General features: G+C 34.1%; 1 protein-coding gene across 5 annotated transcripts in view; it reads left to right on the forward strand.

Annotated features, from left to right (window-relative positions):
- Positions 1-24,007, forward strand: part of ZNF148 (zinc finger protein 148) — a 108,198-nt gene that overhangs the window by 59,354 nt on the left and 24,837 nt on the right. For 4 of the 5 annotated variants that reach the window (XM_004675143.2, XM_012733953.1, XM_012733946.1 and 1 more), the window contains exons 5-7: positions 10,496-10,621; positions 19,298-19,421; positions 20,700-20,783. In XM_004675143.2, the coding sequence (XP_004675200.1) occupies positions 10,496-10,621; positions 19,298-19,421; positions 20,700-20,783 (334 nt within the window). The remainder of the gene's footprint in view (positions 1-10,495; positions 10,622-19,297; positions 19,422-20,699; positions 20,784-24,007) is intronic. The other variant, XM_012733954.1, reaches the window with a different exon arrangement.

Consider the following 24,007-nt stretch of genomic DNA (forward strand, 5'->3'; position numbering starts at 1 on the left):
GTAAATAAAGTTCAATTTATAAATATTTTCTTTTTGGTTAGTGTCTTGTGTATTGTATTTAAGAATTCTTTGTCTACCCTAAGGTCATGAAGATTCCTTTACTTTGTTAACTTCCACAAACTTTTTGATTTTTTTTTCTCCCACTTAGATTAACTGATTTTTGTAGATGATGTGAGAATAGGAGTAAAGATTTAGTTGGTAGCTTTACTTTTACTCAACTGTAGAAATTTTTTCAGTTTCATTTTGCTGTCTTAACTGTTGCCATTCTTAGAACAACTCTGTACACTAAGAAAATGATAGATTTTTAAATTAATAGTGGGGATTTTTACTATAGACAGGTAATACATTGTGTTGAGAAAATGTAAACATTTTACAACTGAAGATATTAAAGTCAATGTATTATTAACTCTCTAGGATCTTCCTTACTAACATTTTACTACCATTTTAGTGTTTGATTTTTTAGTTTTTTTCCCCTTTGTATGTCTTAGTGTGTTTGTATACAATTAGCTGTAGATGTATTTGTTTGTATAAATTGTAAAATATGTTTGTGTTTATATGTATCCCTTCACCTTAAACTATGAACATTTCACTGTCACTAGTATTATTCAAAAGTCAGATTTCTAATGACAAAATGTATAAGCTTTATTATAGTTTATCACCATTTTTGGATATCAGACTATTTGTACTTTTTTTTAACTCATAAATAGTGTTGCAGTGTTGTATGTTGACATTGTCATGTGATACTCCTTCACTACAGTATTCTCTCCCTTTATTGTGGGGGATACAGGCACACTTTGGAGATATTACAGGTTTGACTTTAGACTACCGTAGTAATGTGAATATCTGTATAAAATGAATCACATGATTTGGGGGAGTTTTAGTGCATATTAAAGTTAAGTTTACACTGTGAAGTAATCTGTTAAGATTGCAGTAGCATTATGTCTAAAAGAGTATATTCCTTAATTTAAAAATACTTAATTGTTAAAAATGCTAACCATCACCTGAGTCTTCAGCAAGTTGTAGTCTTTTTGATGGTACAGGCTCTTGCCTCAATATTGATGGCTGTTGACTGAGCTGCCATGGTGCTGAACGTTGGGGTGGCTGTGGCAATTTCTAAAAATAAGACAGCAATGAAGTTTGCTCCATGGACCCTTTCACAAAAGGTTTCTCTGTAGAATGTGATGCTGTTTGGTAAGATTTTACTCACTGTAGAACTTTTTTCAATTGTTGTAAATCCTTCAGGTCCTGCTGTTGCTTTATCAATTAAATTTATATAATATTCTAAATTGTTTTAGTCATGTCCAGCTGTGTTCACAACATCTTCACCAGCAGTAGTTTCCATCTCAAGAAACTAGCTTCTTTGCTCATCATAAGAAACAACTCCCAAATTTGTTCAGATTCTGATTTTTATCATGAGATTGTAGTAATATAGTACACCCTCAGACTTCATCATTATTCTCTTACTGTTTGAACAACATCTATAGTTAGACTAATGTCTTAAATCACTTAATGCAACCCATAAGGGTTGGAGTCAGTTTCTTTTTAAACTCCTATTAATGTTGACATTTTGACTTTCTCTTATGAGTCATGAATATTCTTAATGGCATTTAGAATGGTGAATCCTTCCTAGAAGGTTTTCAATTTACTTGCCCATATCCATCAGAAAAATCACCCTCTATGGCAGATAGAACCTTATGAAGTATTTTTCTTCCTTTACCTTTTTCCAGTGGTTTATAACACTATAGTTGTTTCAGACTCTGTAGAGTCAAATCTCTACCTCTATGTTTCACTCTGTGCACACCGCTAAAGCCCAAATAATTCTCCTCCCTACACTATTGGGCTCATTATTTATTGCACTTTCCTTCAAACCCCCCACCTATTTCTGGTCTCTCCAGTTTTGCAGTCATCTGTCAAAGGTTTGTTACTGGTTTGACTTTGTCTTAGTCTTTGTTTTAATTGTCTTTATGCAGCATGTAGGTGAAACCATCTGGCTACATCATTAATCTTTTGGGTGGTCAGGTGCATTGTCTATGAATGGTAATATTTTGAAATGAATCTTTTTCTTCTGAGCGGGTCTCAAGAGTGGGGCTTAAAATGTTTAGTAAATGATGTTATAAACAAAAGTGCTGTCATCTGTGCTTTGTTTTTCCACTTAAAGAACACAGGCAGAGTAGATTTAGCATAATTCTTGAGGGCCACAGGAGTTTTTTGAATGGTAAATGAGCATTGACTTCAGTTTAAAATCACCAGTTGCCTTAGCCACTGACTCGAGTTAGCCTGTCGTTTGAAGCTGACTTCTAACTATGAAATCGGAATTCTGAAATCTTTAGCATTAATGTTAACTAGACCGTGTAGTTAACTTGTTGCTGCTTCTAGGTCAACACTTGAAGCTTCACCATACTACATGTTATATAGTGACTTCTTTCTTAAACCTCATGAACCAATCTCTGCTAGCTTCACAGTTTCTTCCAGCTTCCTCATCTTTCTTAGCCTTCATAAAAGTTGAAGAGAGTGAAGGACTCAAGGCTGGATTAGGCTTTGATTTAAGGGAATATTGTAACTGGTTTGATATTCTCTTCAGATCATTGAAACTTCCCCCTCTATAAGCAGTAAGGCTTTCTTATTTGTATATTCATTCACTAGGGTAGCACTTTGTTTTCCTCAAAAAACCTTTCTTTTTTCCTAGCTGTGACTTTGTATTTTCTTCAGTCTTTCTACACTTATGTTAATTGTAGCTGTTCCTTCTCCCTCAATTGTTTTCAATTATTTCAGTTTACATCAGTATGGCTATTTTTTTTTTAAAGATTTATTTATTTGTGCATACAGAACTGGGGTACAGGCCAGAGGCTCAATGGGTGGTGAGAGGCTTCAACAGAGACAGAGTGGGGAACAGAACAGGCAGATCAACGAAGTACACTGCTGAGGGGAGCAGCGGGCGGGTCAGGAGAGGTCTGCCTCGCCATGTGGTCACCTCCAGGGCAGGTGGGAAATCGAACTCATGCGGAAGCGGCTTTAGATTCTCAGTGCTGTGCTTTAACCCGCTGCACCACCAGGGAGGGCCAAGCATGGCTATTTTAAGGTATAATCTAATTTTGTCGTTACTTCTGTTGTTCAAATCATACCAGCTTTGCCTATTAGGAGCACTTTAGACTGGCTTTTTTTGTCCCTTTGGCCTGTGTTGATCCTTCTGGCTTTACAAGATGTTTGAAGTTCACCTTATATATTTTTCCTGCTCCAACTCTGGGATCCATTCATTACTACTTCGACTCGTTAGTAGCCCCAATTCCTTTTATTTGGATGAAGGTATTTAGAAATTAAGTTCTGCCTGCTAGGTTTGTTTAGTCCTTGCTACTTGGTGATCTCAGCAGATAGAAATAGGAAGTACATGCCTATCTACTAATCCACATGTAAACACACATCTCTACTAATTTCTTTATGTTGGTGGGCTGATGGGTCCTTCCCTGGTGGCTCCAAGGGGTTAAGTTGCAATGCTATGAAGCTGTCTAAAGCTACTGCAGCACAAGTTTGCTCACCAGCCCAGGAGCTAACCCATAGGGCGAAGCAGTTCTCCTCTGACCAGGGCCTGCTGCTCCCCTCAGCAGCATATTTTAATATTTTAAATATGCCTGTTCTGCTCCCTGCTTTGTCTCTGGTGAATTGTCTCACACCTCCTGCCACCCTGCACCTCTGGCTGACACCCCAGTTTTTGTATGTATAAATAAATAAATAAAATAAATCTTTAAAAAATAATTTTAAAAAAGCAACTAGATGGGGTGGAAGTGAGTGCAAAGTATGATTAAGATGTATTTGGATTAGTGGTTCTCAAAATTCCTGGTTTAGAATCCTTTTACTCTTACCAAATATTAAGACTCCTAGTCCTAGATCTTGCTTATGTCTATTATATTTCTGTATTTAATATTTTAGAAACTCAAACTGAGAAATTTGAAATTTTATAGTTATTAAATGCAAATTCATTACATGTTAACATATAACATTTTAAATGAAAAAATAACCCTATTTTCTAAAACAAAATTTAGTGAGAATTTATTTTGTAATCATAGAAATATGTTTATTATCTGGCTTACTATAACATAGCAGAATTTTCATATTTTCAAATATAGCCTGTGGTGCACATTAACATGTGTATCACATTAGTTTTTAGGAAAGGACATTGTATATTTATGAGAGGAGAATGGGGATAGGTGGGGAACAGGTATTACTATGAAAATATTTTTGATCTCCTGGATCACTCAGAAAGGTTAGTGATCTTCAGGAGTTCCTGGACCACACTTCAGGACCCTTCTGAAGATTTACTGAAACACAAAATAAAGGGGCATGCACTAGAAGGACCTAAAAGAAATCTCATGAGAGAATTTGAATATATGGTATAGAAGTTGTAAAAATAGAATTTCGAGGTAAGATGGCAGGGGTTGTCAGCATGATTTCAGGTAAAATGACTTGACTACTTTGTTCACATTATTTTAAATTACAAGATTGATATAGCAACCAAAGTACAAAAAATATTATTTTTTTCAAAGTATAAATTTATAATGAGGAAATATGCTAGGAAAACATACCAGAATGTTTGTTATGACCGTGAATCTCTGAACCTTTTAAAAATCAAAACGATAGCATTAAAACTCCTTAAATCCTGACAAATCTAGCTTTCAAAATTTCATATGAAGTGTTTGGTCATACATAAAGATCTATACTGTCAATCTGCTGAAGAGATTGAAACCCTTTCTGCCCTGTTCTGTGGTTTGCTGTACTTGGAATTAGAATTCATTCTGTTCACTAATCAGATATAACAGTTCTTGCCAGTGCCATCCAGGATTCATTTTTATTCTCACTCACATTCTGTCTGTCTCAAATTTTTCTTTTTCTGAACTGTTACCAGCATTTCCAAATATTGCCTACATTCATTCTTTAGGCAGTGCGTTTGCATTACAGTTTATGATAATATCTTTCTCCATCTGAACATTTGTTATACCTGTGATCACTTTGATTCAAACTGGGTGTTTCCTAGGTAACATTTTGGAACAATTTCCTTCTAGTGATACCCCAATATATCCCATTTACATGCCTGTGTAGTGCTTTTACTTAAAGTGACCATTTCTCTAAATTTTGGGGAAGTTTTTTTTGTTTCTATAGGTGATTCTTTAAAAAAAAAAGTTGGCAGTACAAACATTGTCAAATATTTTGATCCATGAGAACTTATTTTATAAGGGTGATGTAAACTTGGTTTTAAAATAGCAGTAGTTGATAGAGGAAGGGGTGTTATTTTAGAGGGACAATGAAGCAGCAGAACTTTGGAGATGAGTAGAAATGGAGTCAACAGTACATCATGTCGAGAAAAATCACAAAGAATATCTTCCTTTTACTTATACAGGCTTACTAAGATTAAAGAAAATTCTAGTAATTGAAATTGAAAAGGAACATAGACTCCAGAAATGGACAAGCGTGATAGTAAGGGCATACACATCTGCCAAGTGCACTTTTGTCTTTTCTGTAAAGTGGAATCATAGAAACTTAGAAGCTAAGCAGGGGAGGAGAATATAATTGATGCTATTGGCTATAAGAAGCTACTGAATGAACAAGTGAGTGAAAGCTACTGTGGGAAATACCAAAGAAGATCTTATTTTTAAATATCAAAACCAGATGCAAGTACATGAAATAATTTAACATAAAAGTGGATAGTTATGTTAGGGCTAGACATGAAATGAGGCTCGAAAAGATAAAAGTCATTTTAGATTCTGGTCTTGAGTATCTAGTGATTAGTGTCAAGGGAAGGGTACTTATGTTTCATGTTGCGGGAGAGAGAGAAGGAGGAGGAGAGAGAGAGGAAGAGAAAATGAGATTGTTAGGATAATTAGGAGATAAATTTTAGATCTAGTTAGAATAAAGTGGCATTGGTAGCAGCAAGGAGTGAGGAGGATTACACTATTGGACTTTACCTCTTCTAAGGATGTTGAAGAAGTTAGATAAATATAGAAGTTAGATATAACATGGGAGTGATGCCTTATGACTTTTGTAGTCTCAGAGTAGGAGACCCAGAGGCTTATACCAGACCCATTGGTATAAGCCAGTGGGCTTAAGATTTTGGTGGAGAAATATCTGGGTTTAGTCGAATATTATGAAAGAAAAATGACTAGGGTGATCAACAGTGTTAGTGGTATTTCTTAGTTGGTAGTAGGGTTGGCATTGAAATTCAGGTCCTCAAAAGTGGGCACGAGGTTGTACAGGACTGAATAGAATGGGAAGGCATAAATTGTGGGAAAAGAACCCAGAAGTTTTATTTTTGTATTTGAAAATTCTGGTCTGTTGGTTTTATCAATAATGTCATATGTTTTGACAGTCTAGCAAGTCAGTTTCTTCAAATACTGCACATCTGTTGATGCCTGCTTTGGTGAATCATACTTTGGTTTTAGGTGTAAAGTAGCACTGAGACTTTGGTTTTCTTTTAAAGGTAGTTCTGAAGAAAAGGGTAGGGCTTCCTTGGTGGGGCAGGGGTTAGTCACAGCACTTATCAAGCTACCACCAGCAACTGCAGCAAGAGTTTGATCCCCAGCCAGAGAGCTAACCTAGTTGTCTCAGCAGACCTCCTGACTCTCCTGCTCCCCTCAGCAGCGTATTTCAGTAGCTCCTCCTGCTCTGCTCCCCACTTTGGTGAGTCCTCTCACCCTCTCACACCTCTCCATGCCCTTTTCTTGTATGCATAAATAAATATGTAAAAATGAATCTTTTTTTTTTTTGGTCATGCTTAAGGAATTTTTGTAGTTTTTTTTTTTTTTTTTTTTTTTAAGATTTATTTACTTGTGCATACAGAACTGGGGCACAGGCCAGAGGCTCAGGGGCAGCGAGAGGCTTCACCAGAGACAGAGTGGGGAGCAGAACAGGCAGATCAACGAAATACACTGCTGAGGGGAGCAGCGGGCGGGTCAGGAGAGGTCTGCCATGCCATGTGGTCACCTCCAGGGCGGCGGGAATCGAACTCATGCGTAAGTGGCTCCAGATGCTCAGTGCTGTGCTTTAACCTGCTGCGCTACCAGGGAGGGCCTTTTGTAGCATTTTTTAAGCCAAAGAAGACTTCAGTTCCCCTGCCTTTCAACTTGTTATTTTCAGCTGTCTTGTTATCTTATCCATATCTTTATGTCTTGGGATTTTCAGATATCTTTTTTAAGTTACTTAGGCTAGACCATATAACAGGAAAAAGGGTTTTAATTATCCTATCCTGTACTCAGCTACATTGGTATTTAATTTTGATTGCTAAACAAAGGTCTTGATAATGAAGAATTCAGAAAATTTATTTTTTTGAATTCTCTCTTTGAAATAATTAGTGGAGGATATACTTTAGTAATCGTAGTGGCTCTAAATACATATCTATACTAGCCTTTCTCTCCATGTCAAAAATAAATAAGAAAATAAAATGTTGCTTTTCTGCCCTGGAAGGTGGACATTTCATAGCACATTTGAGGGTGAGGGTTGGAAAAGGCACAGCTATTACCTAGATGTTTGTAAAGTTGAAGGGGTACGTATATTAAACAACTTATTGGTAATTATCCTGCCTTGTATAGAAATAAACTTTCTAATCTACTGGGGAGAGAAATGGAAGGATTAAGGGGATCTATCAATATAACCATAGATAGCAAAAGGTGGGGAGAAAGTAACAGAAGAGTACAGCTAAAAAAGATAATAAGATAAGTTAAATTAAAAAAAGGGAAAAATTGAACTCTTTTTAGGACAAACATTTAATCATGTGTTAATGGTGTGAAATCTGGAATCTTTATATTAAGCCTTTTTCCTTTGGGGAGATTATATATTATATTTGATAATGCTGGTACTTCTACAGTCAATTTTCATATATGTAGAAATAACTATAAAAGGATCAGATACATGTTATTAATGTTTTTCACTGTTTGCACATTAAAAGCTCTCCCTTGGTTGTAAATAGATGTTAATTGCAGAACTTACTTGTGAATCTGTCTTACACTTAACTGGATATGTTTACTGAAAAGTGTTTCTCTGATTTATATCAGAGAAAATGATTTATATCAGATTTATGTCAGATGATTTATATCTGATTTAAATCAAAGAAAATGCATGCTGCATTTTCATGGCTTATTTGCATTTAGTAAGCTGATAGGAATGTTTGAACCACTCATTTGTGAGTATTCCCACTCATTTGTGAGTATTCCTGCAAAATAGGACAACACAGTTAAACAGCTGCTTAGTTTGGTATTTCTCTTATATCTGACCCAAGTAACTACTTGGGTCAGTAGTTAGTAATACTTAGTAACTACGTGTTTATTTCAGTAAGCATCACTTCAGAGATGGTAGTATGTCTCTATTCCAAAGCTACGTAAAGGTGATTTCACTGTTTTGTAATGTTCCAAAGATGCCAAAGAAGGCATAAGAATGGTTACTAGTACTGTTCTATAATCTGATAGAATTACTGGCTAAGTATAATGTTATTGTGCCAAGGTTCACCTTGATTTGTGATTCTTACACTGCCTACATACCAGGAATTTATGAAGATTTCCAATTTTTCTTTTATATTGCCAGCCTGACATTCTTGTTTTATTTTCCTCCTGAACCCCTTCTATTCATCTGTCTTCCATTTATACATCATTAATCTGTAAGATGTCCATAATTGGCCCTTCCTGGTGGCGCAGCGGGTTAAAGCACTGCACTAAGAAGCTGAAACCACTTCCTCATGAGTTCGATTCCCGCCTGCCCGGGAGGTGACCACATGGCGTGGCAGACCTCTCCTGACCCGCCCACTGCTCCCCTCAGCAGTGTACTTTGTCGATCTGCCTGTTCTGCTCCCCACTCTGTCTCTGGTGAAGCCTCTCGCCACCCCTGAGCTTCTGGCCTGTACCCCAGTTCTGTATGTACAAATAAATCTTTAAAAAAAAAAAAATGTCCATAATCGTGGTTAGTTGTGCTTTTAAAAAATAACCATTAGCATATTGCACTTCCCAGATTATTATCTTTTTTTTTTTTTTAACAATCTTGTAAATAGTAGAAATTTACTTGTAACAGTTCTGAAGACTGGAAATTGGAGATCAGAGTGTCAACACGGTAGGGTGAAGACCTGTATGGCAGATTGTCACTGTGTCCTTACATGATGGAAGGACCAAGGATTTTTAATGTTTTACACAGCCTCTTGACTTGAACGTTCCTTAAAGATTCCTGTGTTTTCAAAGACAGATTGAAAATGTAGCTGTTAGGAGTGGATGACTAAGTATCATCAATTCTTAGGAGAATCAAAACTACTAATTAGTGGTCTTAAAATCTCAGTCTATTATCTTAAAACAAGCAGTTCTTCATATTTTGAGAACTGAGATCTAAAGATGGGATAATATTGTGAACATCTTAATGTTTCTTGTAGTATTTTTGTATTTATTAAGTAATTAGCTTCTTGCCTTATATATGGCAGTGGCCTAAAACCATGTTTCCTTTTATAACCACATACTTGGTGCTGATTTGTTGGAGAGGCCAGGAAAATACTGGCTAAGATGAACTGTCAAAAGTGTTAAGCTTAAAGGTGAGGAAATTTCCATTGTTTGATTGTTGTGTTCTTTTGTGGAAGTTAACTTTTAGTATTTTGTGGTTTTGTGCTATTTTATAAACTGAGGGAAAGCCAATTGTGATGGCTAAATATCCCTTTTTTATCCCCCAGTTTTTTATTGATTTTTGAAATTCAGCTTTAAAAAGTTTTTGGTGCTTTTCTGTTTCTTAACTGTGGAAATGAAATTGATCTGTTTTATTTTGCTAAGCCTTATAATTATCTTTTATCAGACACCTTTTTTTTCCTTTAAGAGTATTCTGTATGATTGTAATCTCTATAAAATCATAAGGTTTGGGCCCTTCCTGGTGACGTAACGGGTTAGAGCGCAGCACTATGAGGCTGTCCACAGCCACTGCATCCTGAGTTGAATCCCCAGCCAGGGAGGTGACCACATGACGGGGTAGGCCTTTCCTGCCTCACCCACTGCTGCCCTCAGCAGTAAATTTTAGTGAATTTTAATGTACCTGCCTGTTTTGCACCTCACTCTGTCTCTGGTGAATCCTCTCACCCCCCCACATCTCTGGACTTGTACCCCAGTTCTTGTATGCATAAATAGATGAATCTTTTTTAAAAAATCCTAAGTTTTGGGTGTGCATCATTGAAAACAAATGTGTGTATAAAACCCTATGAAGTTGACCAGTAAAAGTCCAGGTCTATCCTTTACAATATAGTTGTTCGCTGAAGTCATTTTAAATTTTTTTTTCTTGTACATTTTTAGTTTATACCTTTATATTCTTGACTGTTATTTTTCAGTTGTCCACTAGTAAATTTTAAAGTCACTATTGATTTGCACAAATGCACACATAAGTAAACGCTCTGGGAGCACCTACGTGTAGGTTTAGCAAAGTATTAAACACGTGGTGACTTTTTGTCACAATGGACTTTTTATTTTATTCTAAATTTGGCCTTTTTTTTTTTTAACAGATAAGTGTAAAGCAGGAAATCACTTTTACTGATGTATCTGAGCAACTGATAAGAGACAAAAAGCAAATCAGAGAACCAGTAGACTTACAGAAAAAGAAGAAACGGAAACAACGTTCTCCTGCAAAAGTAAGAGACTATTAAGATGGTGATCCCTGACATCTTAATTGCAAAAATATTTGTTAATCTTATGGTTAATCTCTGGCTGAGAGATTGGCACACATAAAAGTTTCACAGGGTTTTTTTAGTAAGTTAGCATGCTGTGGTTAGCCTTTTCAAAAGAGAAGGAATACATGCTTGCATAGGAGTGGTGGACCATTGCCTTAAGTTTTTTCACTTCTCTTTCATTGTGTGCCTTTTTTCAGAGTAAACTTTTCTCATGTTAATCTCTTTAAAAAAAAAAAGATGGCATGCAGTGTCTTTGCTTCTCATACATACTAATTTTGCTTATTTTAATATTAAGGCTTCAGGAAAAATCAGTATCAGTTATTCATCAGGAATCAAGTTGTAGGGTACCTGTAAGCTAGATTATAAGATCCATAAGGAGATGAATCTCATTTTCTTCACGACTGTATCCTGAGATCCTGGCATAGTAGGTAGTATAGGCTTTTAGTAAACTCTTGATGTGTGAGTGACTAAATTAGTAAGTGGACAAGGTGATCCAGAATAATGTTGTTAGGCTTTGCCTGCCCTTCTCTGCAATGTTTTCACTGGCCCCATTTTTTCAGTACTTTCTTTCTGCAGTACAATAGTAGTTGACTGTGGATAGCATTCTAGAAATTGAATATTTACATTTTTATGGTTCATTTTCATATTTTCTTCCGTCATATAATGGCTTTTTAAAATTATATCTAAAATATAAAAAGTTGATATTATAACATGACCTTTTAATTTTGATGGCTGCTTTTTCCACGTTTGTGATTTAAATCATAATCATCTCCATTATTTGTGTGTTTTGCTTACTTTTGGACCCAGTGGTTTGCTGGAGTCAGCTGTACTTGCTTGCCAAAACTGACTGCCATATTTTCAGAAATTTTACTTTGGTTGCATAAACTCAGCCATGGTGAGAATATTTATTCTATAGAAATAATAGGTACTTCTCAGCCTCCCTGACACTTTAACTGGTTGTTAATCGTTTATCAGAATATCAGTGCTTTAAAATACATATGTAAGTAAGTCTACTATAGGAAATTTTGAAAACTATGGAGACTAAAATAACCTACTCATATTTCCTGAAGTTAACTAGCTTAGTTTTCTGCCATTTTCTTCCCTTTCTATTAAATTTGTATATATGGATGGATTGACTTAACACTTAAAAAAACAAGTGTTTTTTCTTTTTAACACTTAAAAATGTATAGAAGCTTTTCTACATTTCAAATTACTGATTTTTATAAAGATTTTATTAGTTCTGTAATGCATTTTTGATATTACATTATAGTCACTGGTTGCTATGCTGTTGAAAAGTTGTATTTTGCCTTCATTTGAAATCATTCTGTACTTAAAATGTTTGCCTATAGATCTTTGTGTACTTTTTCAAGTTTTCTTGATAATGCTATTCTTCAGTAATGTGTACTAGTTACCTTCTTACCTCCAGTAGACCTAAGGCTTGTCTCTCCATGCTCTTAGTAGCCCTGAGTATGACTGCTTTTATTGACTTGAAATGGGCATCTCATTATAGTTAATCAAATTTATAATAAAAGGACATTTTAATTTCTTTAGTTACTGGTTTTATACATACACATATATACATGTATGTATATGTTTATAAGTATATACATGTAGGTACTAAACTGTTGGTCATAAATGGTGGTATTCTATATTTCATGTTTTTTTTAAACCCCTTCCTCCCTTCCTTGTTAACTTGGAGTTAGTGTTTTTTTCCCAGTGATTGATTTATAGGATACCTTTTTTTATATATATATTTTTTCACATGTAGAAAAATGCCAGGTTTTGAGGAAAAAGTTAATTTTTAAAACTTCTATATTGATTATGTTACTTTGGGTTCACTGCTGGCATAGGGGAGTCATTAAAAAAAGTGTGTGTGTATGTTTAACAAATTCTACATTTTCCTTACTATTATTATTGTCCTGATACTTTAGAGTAGTGTATTGTGAAATTCCGACCAAAGCCTTTATTATCATCTTCTTGTAAGGCGTTATATGGAATTTTAGTGATATGTTATAGGTATTTCTAAGACATAAGATTTTAAGTTTGTAAGGTATTTCCTTTTTTAATTAGAGATAGTTAAAATTCAGTTTTATTAATTTATAAGGGTATTTATATATCTGTGTTGCTAGGTGAAATATTTGGTCTATTTAAATATTTTGTATATAAGAAAAATTTTTAGTAATATAATAATTTATTTTTACATCATTTTGTGAAATGAAAAAAAATTTTGAGATTTATCTGTTTATGCTTTACAGAACAGGGGTACAGGCCAGAGGTGTTGTGGGTGAGAGAATTTACCAGAGACAATGGGGAGCAGAACAGGCAGATTGACTTAAGAATACTGCTGAGGGGAGCAGTGGGCAGGTCAGAAGAGGTCTGCCACACCATGTGGGTCAGCTCCCTGGCGGGGATTGAACTCGTGCTGCAGTGGCTTGGAGAGCTTCATAATGGGGTGCTTTCACCCTTTGCACCACCAGGAAGAGCCCAAGAAAATGTTTTTTAAGAGTAGTTTTTGCAGGGAATTCATGGTGATAGAAATAATATATGGACCCTCCTGGTGGCTCAAGGGGTTAAATCTCAGTATTTTGTAGCTATCAGCAGCCACTGTAGCACAAGTTTGATTCCCAGCCAGGGTGGAGACCTATGTGGCACAGCAGACCTCTTCTGTCTCACCTGCTGCTCCCCTTAGCAGTGTATTTCAGTAGATCCTCCTGCTCTTACCCCTACTCTGTCTTTGGTGAATTCTCTTACCCCCTCTCTCCCCCCACCTCTGGATTTCACCCAACTCTGGTATGCATTAATAGAAACAATATATGACAGACAGGGGTGTGAGAATAACCAAAAAATTTATTTTTGAATTGTGCTAATGTATTACCTGCATTGGGACAAAGAATAGCTTTGGACTGTTTTTAACACTAGTTTGTAGTCTCTGGATGAATGATTTTTGTCTTTAGAGTCATAAAACTTTGGGCTTAGCCAATGAGTTCTTTTATATATTTTGGACATATTTAAAAATTCCCATTTCAGATTTTTCATTAGAGTAACTCATTCTGCCTTTTGTTTGAGGAGAATAAGAAAAACTTCTCATGTTTATAAATAATTGTTTTACTTGTTTTCAATTCCATAAAAGCAATTTGTTCCTCAAAGAATTATAAATTGCTGTAGTAAATAATAAATTCTTTAGTACCTTTTCCAAATCTTGAATTTTATCACTGTGAATAATTTGGCTGTCATATTAGACTGGGGATTTGTACAATAAATGTAGCTAAAGTAATGTGATAGACTTTTGGTAAAAGTATCATGCCTTTTACAGCTATATAAATGTGGCTTCCTTCAAGATAAACTTTATAGTGAGAAGCTCCATAATATCATATTACCTTTAGTTGCCATGGTTCTTAAATTTGATACTTGAAAATATTGCCAAAATATCTACCACCACCACCAAAAAAAAAAAAAAAATTGCCAAAATACATTTGGCAACATGTCTGAAGAATAGGAAAATCAGGCCAGGACATGTTATTTAGGTCAAATTATTTGATAATAAGCTATTTTTATGAAAGTAGATTTTCTACATAATAAAAGCCTCTCTCTTTTCAAATGCCAGTTTCTTTTTAATTTACATCACCTTGATGGGAATCTTTGAAGTGATGTTTTTTCCCTTTTCAAATTAGAATACATTTGAACAGGATAGAGCTTTTATTTTCTTGGGATTGGTGATATAAAGAATTTTTAAAGGGCATACATGTTATAATGAAGCTTTCTGAGAGGACAGATGCCTTGGGCTTCCTTTCTCCACTACTGCTAAAGCTTTTTAAGAATTTTTGACTGGTTATATATATCTGCTTTGCTGTCCCACGTGTTCCTGACATGCTGTTCATTTTTTACATTGCTCCACTGGTGTGACCACTTAATAGCACTTTCCACTTAATAGCACTTTCCACTTAATAGCACTTTCCATTGCCCTTTTTAATCTTTGTTTTGTTTTGTTTTAGAGTAGGACTGCAGAAATTTAAGATTATTAGAAAAGAGTGAAAAGTCTTAATAAACTCAATTCAGTTCAGTCTCACTGCCCTCCTGAATGATTCTCCCTCCTGGTTCTGATTAGAGTCACCTTTATATCTTCCAGTTGTAAATATCCAGGCCCCATCCCTGGAAATCATAATCAGGAGGTTTTCATTTATATTTTAGAGTACATTGTAATTGTAGTATATATTTAAGCTTGAGAATCACCTATCTTGATATTAGAAGTTTGTGAATAAATGAGGTATTAACCACCTGACTTTGTTGTTGACTTCTTATGCGCGTTAGGAGATAACTTTTTCTACCACAGAAAGATTTTAGGAGGATTCTTGAGTTAACATTCTTCTTTTTTGTAATGAGTCCTTTATATATATACACATATTAGCTTAATTAAGTATGGCATACATTTTATAAGTTTTTTTCAAACTTTAATAATTGAATGAGGCAAAGTCAGAATATAATTACTTCTCATTCTGAAATTTGTTTCCTTCATTATTCTTTTAGCAAATTAATTTATGTACATATTGTGTGCTGGGGTCTTTTATCAGGTGCTGAAGAAAGGAATTGGGTTTGCTTGTTATATAACACTTTAGTTGGTCTGAGTTGAAATTGATTATTCAGAATTACAGATTGAATTGAGGAAGGAAGACATTCCATAAATCAAATAGATTATAAGTTACAGAAATTTCTCTCCTACCAATTTATTATACACTGTTGATTCGCAGGTATAATTTACAGTGAATGTCATAAAATGAAGAAAGATTAATTAAAAGGCACAGAAAAATAGACATACCAGGCATTTGTCATGTTATGTTATGTCCTGCATGTTAACTTCTCTGAAAGAAGTTGCTTTGAAAGTGAAGAACTGATTATCAGAGCAGGGATGGACATATTGAATAGTACTTGAAGGAAAAACAAAGAAAAAAATTAGTGAAGTACTTTATTAGTATTTTATCTATATTTCCCAGGGAGTTATCAGTGAGCACTAACTTTTAAAAAGTATTTTGAAATAAATCTTTTAAAAATATCACATACTTCTTTGCCTAGTATTTAGGAAACAGAAAGTATGTAGTTATTTCTAAAACTCAAGTTAACTGATGCCAAACATCAGTTAATAGATCATATTTATGATACAGTGGAATTCACATTCTGAAGTTACAATTTAAAAATGAAACTAATAATATGTAAAATCTACTATAGAGCAGCAGAAATCTCAGAGAACAAAAGGAAGTGACAATATGAAGATGGGCTGTTAGAAAGAAGATGGTAGAGATGTGATGGTTATTGCTTTAAACAACTTTGTTATTTTGTTATATGTATATGGGATTGTATTGTTCTTCCTTTTGGATTTGGAGAGGAGAGAGAATTTTGAAAGAACTCACTCCTGATTCCCAGTTGTGATAAAACAGCTCTTAATAGGTGAAAAATCAAACTAACATCTCTAAGTTGTCTTTTAGGTTTTGGTGGTTTAGAAACTAATTTAGGAATGAATGCTAAAACCTGTAGTTGTTAGTTTAAAAATCCTTAAATGATTTCAGTAGTAAATACATAGTATACATAATGTATTTTAGGGAAAATCATGGCTGTCTTTTAAAGAGAGCAAGTTTCTTATAGGAGGTTACCAGATTTCATTTATTCAATAGCTGTGACCTTTAAGGAATAAACAATCATTAATTTAACAGATAGGGCTTATTGCTTTGCTTGAGTAAAATTAGCACACTATTTAAAGTAAATATTACCATATATAAGGGTAGCTAACTGGAAACAGATGTAACTAGGAACAAAAAAATATATCTAATAATGGACCATGAAATTAAAAAAGCACCTTGAGGAACTCCTTTGGTATTGAAGTTTTTTTTTTAACTGAAAACTACTGTTTTAAATTTACCGGTCAGTTAGGAGAAAAATCAAGTATGTTGAGTATTATTTTGACTATTAATAATTCCTGATAAAGCCCAATTATCTAGTTTCTATATTATAAATTTCTCCAAAAATTGCAGTGACAGGATGCTAGGTAAAACATTTGGAGACATAAAAGCAGCCACTTTAGAATTTAAACTTCAAAATTTCCAACTCTTCAGTTATAATCATATTCATATGTTGAAAGGAAAGAAAAACTTTTATGAAACCGATGTAGTAGCAATTAAAATGCCTAATACCTAATGCAAATACACTTACTTCTATAGGAGATTTTATAAGGGTGTGAATAAGAAAAGCCAAGTCTATACCAAGGAAGTAAAGTTTGCCTTTAATAATGTGACATTTCTGTTAGTAAGGGACTTTGTTCTTTGGATACCCATCCTTCTATAGCACTACTTTGCAAGTTTGAAAACTACCACTCTGGGCAAAAATTTTTTAAAAGCATAAAGTGATATGCTGTGAGGATGCTTGGTGTGGATGATAGGCAGCCAACCCAGTCAATAAACATTTATTATCATATTATGCCCCAGACTCCATTTTGGACACTGAGGTTATAAGGGGAAATAAAACAGACAAAAGCAGGTGTTTATTTTGAAAGCAGATTACAAATTGAGTTAATGAGCCGCTTGTATTCGACTGAGGCAAGATGCATTTTACTGTTTTAAAAATAAAGTTAGTTATTACTCTGGACTATAAGGAAAAGAAAAAATTGTCTTAGAAGAATTAACGTTTTTCTGTTTTTGAACTTCTAAATATGCCAGTTTTTCAGCCTGCTATTCACAGGCAGTGTTAGTTGTTTCATCCAGAAATCCACCTTGTATTAAGGCTTGAGTTCCCAAAGAAAGGCATAACCTCTGCTGCAGGGAAACAATGATCTAGCACTCCCTTACTCTTCATAAAAGGGCTTTGTACAGTAAAGAATTACATCCGTTACACATTAAGTAATTTGGGCCGGATTTGCTCCTTACAAAGCCTTTCCTTGCAGTTGCTATGCCAGAGAAATCCATTTAGCTTCCATGTTCTTTGGCACTTCGATCTTGCTTGTTATCACCATATGTGAAAAAAAAATACCTGGTGCTTTGATTATATAAAATGTTTAAAATCTTTTTATGATTTGCTTCATGTTAGAGATATTTTGAATCACATTTAAAGGTTTTGTGTCTTGTTTTGTTTTGCAGAGTGTTAACTTGCATATTATTTTGTGACTTGGAGGGGTTGAAACATTTTAGACTGACTGGACAGAGCTGAAACTTTCCATTCCTACTGACTCTCCTCAGGAAACTGTGACACCCACTGCCATACTTCTGCCAAAAGTTCCTTCTGTAACTTTGGTGCATAGACTTTGAAGCACTGTTGACCACATTGGCAGTTTGCCCAGAACCAAATGTCCTTTTATTTGCATAACAATTACCATTTATTTGCATACAGTATAGTCTGAACTGTTTTCCTGAATTTTAAGGAAAGAAAAATTTTTAAAACCTTTTTCCTTACCTCCATTTTTCTTGTCTGAGAGAGGATCATAGGTTTGTATTAACAGGCCTATCACCTTTGTATTGTTTCCTAGAATTCTCTGCGTATGTGGGATACAATTTCTTAGCTCCAACTTTGCCGGACCTCTGTTTGTTTCCCTCTTCTTTACCTTGCTTCTACTCACCTTAACTCCTCATTTCCTTCTTATTTTCACATCAGGTCCTGCTATCTTTTCTTCTCTCATCGATAACAATAGAAAGCATCATTAATTGTTTTCACTATGCCACATATCTGATGAGAAAAGCAGTTTAATGTTGTGTGTTGAGCAAATAGTAAATAAATGGGAATTCATGAAACCCAGAACTGCGTTTCTTTAAGAATATTTTAGCAACAGTTTGATAGTCCTCAGATAACCTTAGAGGTTCTAAAATGCAAATTCTGTCCTAGGAGGATTCAAAAAATTAGTTTTTCTTAATTTTTTTAAAGGGCATCTGTAATAGGTAAGCATTTATGTGGTTATGGTTCCCTCCCAAGTATTTTAAGTATGTGCAGTGTAAAGTCTCTCTTCTAGTTTATCTCCTGTCTGCCAAATTCACCAGCCACCCCAACTGAGCTTATATTTATTTTATGTATCTCTTTCTCAAGTAATTTTTTTGCATAGACATGCAAATATATAAATAGTCCTGTATGATGTATTTCCTTGTATAAAAAGTTAGCAAAACTATATACTGTATTCTAAACTTTGCTATTTTTAAACTTAGCAATAAATTGGACCTCTTTCCATATAAATTATAAACAGAGAGCTTTCTCACTATTATCAATGATAGTTAAATCATGTCTAATACATGACTTCTGTCCTGCGTATGTAAGAATTTGAAAATAGAAAACAAAGCTATGTTCACCCGAGCAGGGAATGCATAGGAAGACTTTCAAATACCAGTGTGAGAGAGGAGGGGGCAAAATCCTGAGATTTTTACTTAACTACTTTCCAAGATTTTATCAGTGAATTTACTCACATTGAGTCATGTTGTACTTTCCTACAACTAATGATAACAATTATTTTAATAAATTAATAGCCTTCTCAAGATTATTTAGGAAAAATTTTTTTTACAATTTCTGGTGACCATTGATTGCATTAAAAGGCATTATCTTTTTTTTTTTTTTTTTACAAATTAGTATTATGTTTTAAAAACGTTTCTTTTGTTTTGCCCTCTTTTTTTAAACTAGATTCTTACAATAAATGAGGATGGATCACTTGGTTTGAAAACCCCTAAATCTCACGTTTGTGAGCACTGCAATGCTGCCTTTAGAACGAACTATCACTTACAGAGACATGTCTTCATTCATACAGGTATTTCTTGAATTAGAATGGGCTTATGGCCATTAAAATCATTATCTATGCTATTTTCATCTTCGTGTAAATGTTATTCATTCCTAAGACTGTAGCTAACCTGGCATTTCAGATGAGAGATTTCGCAAACTAGAAGTCGTAAGGAAATCAGGAAAAACTTTTTAAGAGAGAAAACAATTGACATAAGTGTACAAAATTAGTATTAATTGGATATTGATTTGGCTTAATGAATTCTGTGTAGTGTGAGAAGTAAAGAATGTATCTTTAAAAGCCTTTGATTATTATTTTTCTATTTAAGATGCCCAGGTGGAAACAGAAATATGGATTTGGGAATCAAATATACAAAAAGATAGTTAAAATAATGAAATCATAGAGAACAGAACTAAAAATTAATGACGTATATTTGTGGAAATAGACTAGATCTATAGGTTGAATTAGGGTGGTTGGCAAGAAGCAGGAGAGGTAGAGAAATAAAGGTTTTCAATGAACTAGGGAAACAGAATCTCAGGAGGCAGAAATAGGAAAAATTATGAGGATATGATTAATAGTATCCAGCTTTCAGAGAGGATAGAGAGGGAGAGAACTGAGAAAACAGCAAGGAGATCATGAGTTGCTTTTAGGAAAACAAATCATAAGGGTTAAAGCACAAGTAGGTGGTGAAGAATTTGGGACATAGCTAGCTAGCTTCTCTATCAAGGTGTGGTAAAAAAGATGGAAGCTGCTGAGATTTCTGGAAACTTTCTTTGCTTAGAGCAGACCAAAGAATACTTCCCTTTAAGGGAAAGTCTCTAGCAAAGAGAAGATGTTTGGAGAGATAGAATTTAAAAAAGAAAATGTCTAGAGTGTTCTGATGGCTCCTTAGAAAATAACTGAAAGAGTGTAGCATGATGGTCAGCCATGGAGAAAGAACAGCATGGGTGGATCTTCTTTCAGACAAAATGGAAGAAACGTGTCACACATTTGTTAACCTGTGGAGTCCTTTTTAGCCTACTGAATTTAAAATCCTATTTTAAATTGCTTTATTTTCCTTTTTCCTCTATCGAAGGCTATAGATTGTATTTAATCTCATTTTTGTGTGATTGTGAGAATGAATTTTAAAATTTTGAAGAAAATACTTAGAGGAAATAAAATTCTGTTAATGAACAATTTAAAAACTTGTATGGATACTTTCAGAATTTTCCAGAATTTGAGCTTCTAAGGTTTACCTATCCTCATAAATAGTGACTATAAACTGTATCTTATCCAATAACTAATTTATGGATGTGAAATTATTTTAAGGCGAAAAACCATTTCAATGTAGTCAATGTGACATGCGTTTCATACAGAAGTACCTGCTACAGAGACATGAGAAGATTCATACTGGTGAGTGTTGCCATTTTTACTAGGGTCATTAAAATTGCCATTTCCACTATAAGGAAGAATTTTTAATAAGTAGCAACAACTGTTGCTACTTTCATCGGTTTGTTTTATGCTTTCTCATAGCTTTTTTTTTTTTCTCTTCAGTAAATCAGTGTTATCTATTAAGACTTGGCTTTAATGTCCAAGTTCAGTAAATTACTTTGAAATAGAGTTTTCATAATAACATAAAATGTGTGTTTAAAGTGACAAAGGGAAGTGAGTTTTGTTAACTGTTTTCTTTAAATGTTTAACAAGTTTAGAGTAAGTAAAGTTGTCATTCAAATTAATTAGCCTAGGGAGAGAATGAAAAATACCTTGAACTTTATGATATTACATGATTCCCTTTTTTCCCTCCTAATTTCATGTATGTAGCTTACTATATATATCAACAGAGATGTGATTTTAAAAAGTTGAAAAATTCCAGTTTTTCAGTCAAGTTGTTAATGATTTGGAGACAAATACTTCAGATCACTTTAAAGAACCCATACCTTAAAAAATTAAGTCTCATCTTAGGGCAAGTTTCTGTTCTACCTTTTGACAAATTTAAAAACAACTTTTATGTGTAACTTTGATTTAGTAAATTGTAAATTGTGATTGTTAAATGTATCTAAGCACAGTGAATGGTTTCTTTAGAATTTATTTTTAATTTTTTGCCTTTTTGTGATAGAATAATAGCAGAATTGGAGTGCTTGTATAGTTGGCTTTACATTTAAAGTTGAGGAAGATAATGAAAATCTTTGAATAATGAAAATACTACAGGACTTCATATTTCTTTATATAAGTACTCAAGCAAGTTACTTCCTGTGTGTTATTTTGATGTGTTTTCATGGTACCTGAAGTTATCTGTGAAAGGGGTTTCTTGGGCAGTTCATCTTACAACCTTTTCTGCCTGATAACTTTCGTTGTCCCTGACAAAGAAGCATGAATGTGACTGGTTTGCTTAAATAAAACTTCAACTGTGCAGCACATCTGTATACTTTGATGTCTTACTTTTCAAAGATCATTATGCACATCACACATTTCAGTTTCTTAAGCAAACATTTATTCATCATTTCTATCCAATAAATGAAGCCTGGTCAGATAATGATAAATACATTTTGTATGTTTTTAATTCAGTTAAACTTTTATGATTTTCTCATTCAGAAATTTACCAAACCTTCACTATTTCCCAGATACCAGGCATATAAAAGTATAAGACGTTTTCCTTAGAGTTTATATTGTAATGAGAGAGAAACATGTAAATAAGTACAGCATAGTAAATATTGTAAGGTTTTGTACAAAATGTTATGCCTTGAGGAAGAGCCAGATATACTCTTTTGATGATTATATAGGGTGGACAACATCGAAAAAAACTACAGGAGGTTCAGTTAAGATTATGCCTGTGTGTGTGTGTATGTGTATATACAACTAAAAATAGACTTTTGAAAGAATACGTAACCTTAATGTAGTCTGCTGTTTTATTTTGTAGCAAATTATTTTTTTAAAAGTGCTAATCATAATCCTGTCATTTCACTCTCTGGAAAAAAGGGTTACACTAGGCGAAGGCACATCTTGGATTAAAGTGGGGTATAATGGGTAGTTAATATTGATTCTGGTTACCAAGAACAGAGATTGTGCTACATGTTTTATTGAATATCGCATTTAGCCATCAAATTAATCTTGAAAACAATAAGCTGTTATTTTCATTGTATTTTAGATGAGAAAGTAAGATGCAAATAGAAGTTAAACTTTTTAAAATTTATATAGTATATGATGGATCCAAGATTCCAGCTCAAATCTCAGTGACTCCAGAGTTTACGTGTGAAATTACTAGCTGTAGAGTGGGGCTAAAAGCAAAATAATATCCTAGGACCGTTGAGTTTCTCTGTGATGCCAGTTACAACTTTGCTTTCCTATGCTGTATGCTTAGTAGTCATCTAAAAGAGGTGGGCACATAGAGCAGAGTTCTTACGTTATAGAGAATACTTTACAAGTAGGAATTGGAGATGCTAGGGCAAACCAAGTCACTAGGTTGGGAAACATTTCTTTTGAAGAGATCCTAATTTTGTCCCATTTCCCTTCATCCCCCTGGAGAAACTGACATTAGAGGAATTTGTTTTCTTGATTCTTTTTACTTTCTGAATACAGTGTTTTTGTATTTTAAGCAAGATACCTTAAGTTAAACTTACTACATATATGTTCATTTATTATTCTGACTCTTCTCTCTCTAATGTTTTGAATGACTTAACTTTTGGAGGGGACTATAGTACCCAAAAGTTTGCCTGTGCCAGGACTTTGTCTCTGTGTAGGGTCTTAGTTTAGAAGAATACACTGAAATGGCTATATGGAAGGTAAACAAATTTTATACATGTCTGTCCGTTTTAACATTTCAAGAATGAGTCACCTGTCAACTGATGCTCAGAGGTCTTAGGTGAGAAGAACTACCACTTCTTACAGATTGCATTTTTCTTAACAGCTCCCTTTAACTTGAGATCTAATCATATTGTCTCCCTCAGTTTTCTACCCCTTAGGCCCATTCTCTGGTCACTTGCAACATGGTTAAAAAAAATATTACCTGCTTGACAGTTCTTGCTACCAATAATGAAATCTTCTGTGTCTTAAAAAAAAAAATCTGGCCTGATTTGGTTTTCAAGTAGAAACATGTAAACTAATCCTGAATAGAAACTTAATCCTGTCTCCTGAATTTAGGCTAGCCTACAAAATACAATTTTAGGGGAGAGGACTTTTTCACCCAAAGACAGTTTCCCTGAAATTTTGGCTAACACTTATCCTTTATCCTAAAACATAGAAAACTCTCAAAATGCAAATATCCTCAAGACTGCTGTTTTTAGCAGTTATGGACCATTTAGATCTCATTGGGAGTGTATTATATACATCCTTAAGTTTATAACACACAGAGAAAGTAAGGACTTGAAGCCAAGGTCAAAGATAATAATTACCGATCATTTTGTTTAGGATCAGAATTATTGTTCAGTTATGTACCAAGGTTAAACATTCATTGTCATTGGTGGTAGATTACAGTGTTATCAGGGCTTTTTATATAAGGTTCCTTTTCTTTTGGTGGTTTTCAAATGCTATATACAGAATAAATGTTAGAATGACATAACCAGTTGCGTTCTTTTCTAGCCACTTTGTAAACACTGACTTTTTTTTTTATTAAAAAGTTTATTTTTACATCATTTTGCACA

The sequence above is a fragment of the Condylura cristata genome, unplaced genomic scaffold (assembly GCF_000260355.1).
Source record: "Condylura cristata isolate star-nosed mole 26May11 unplaced genomic scaffold, ConCri1.0 scaffold00003, whole genome shotgun sequence".
In the NCBI taxonomy this organism is placed as follows: domain Eukaryota; kingdom Metazoa; phylum Chordata; class Mammalia; order Eulipotyphla; family Talpidae; genus Condylura; species Condylura cristata.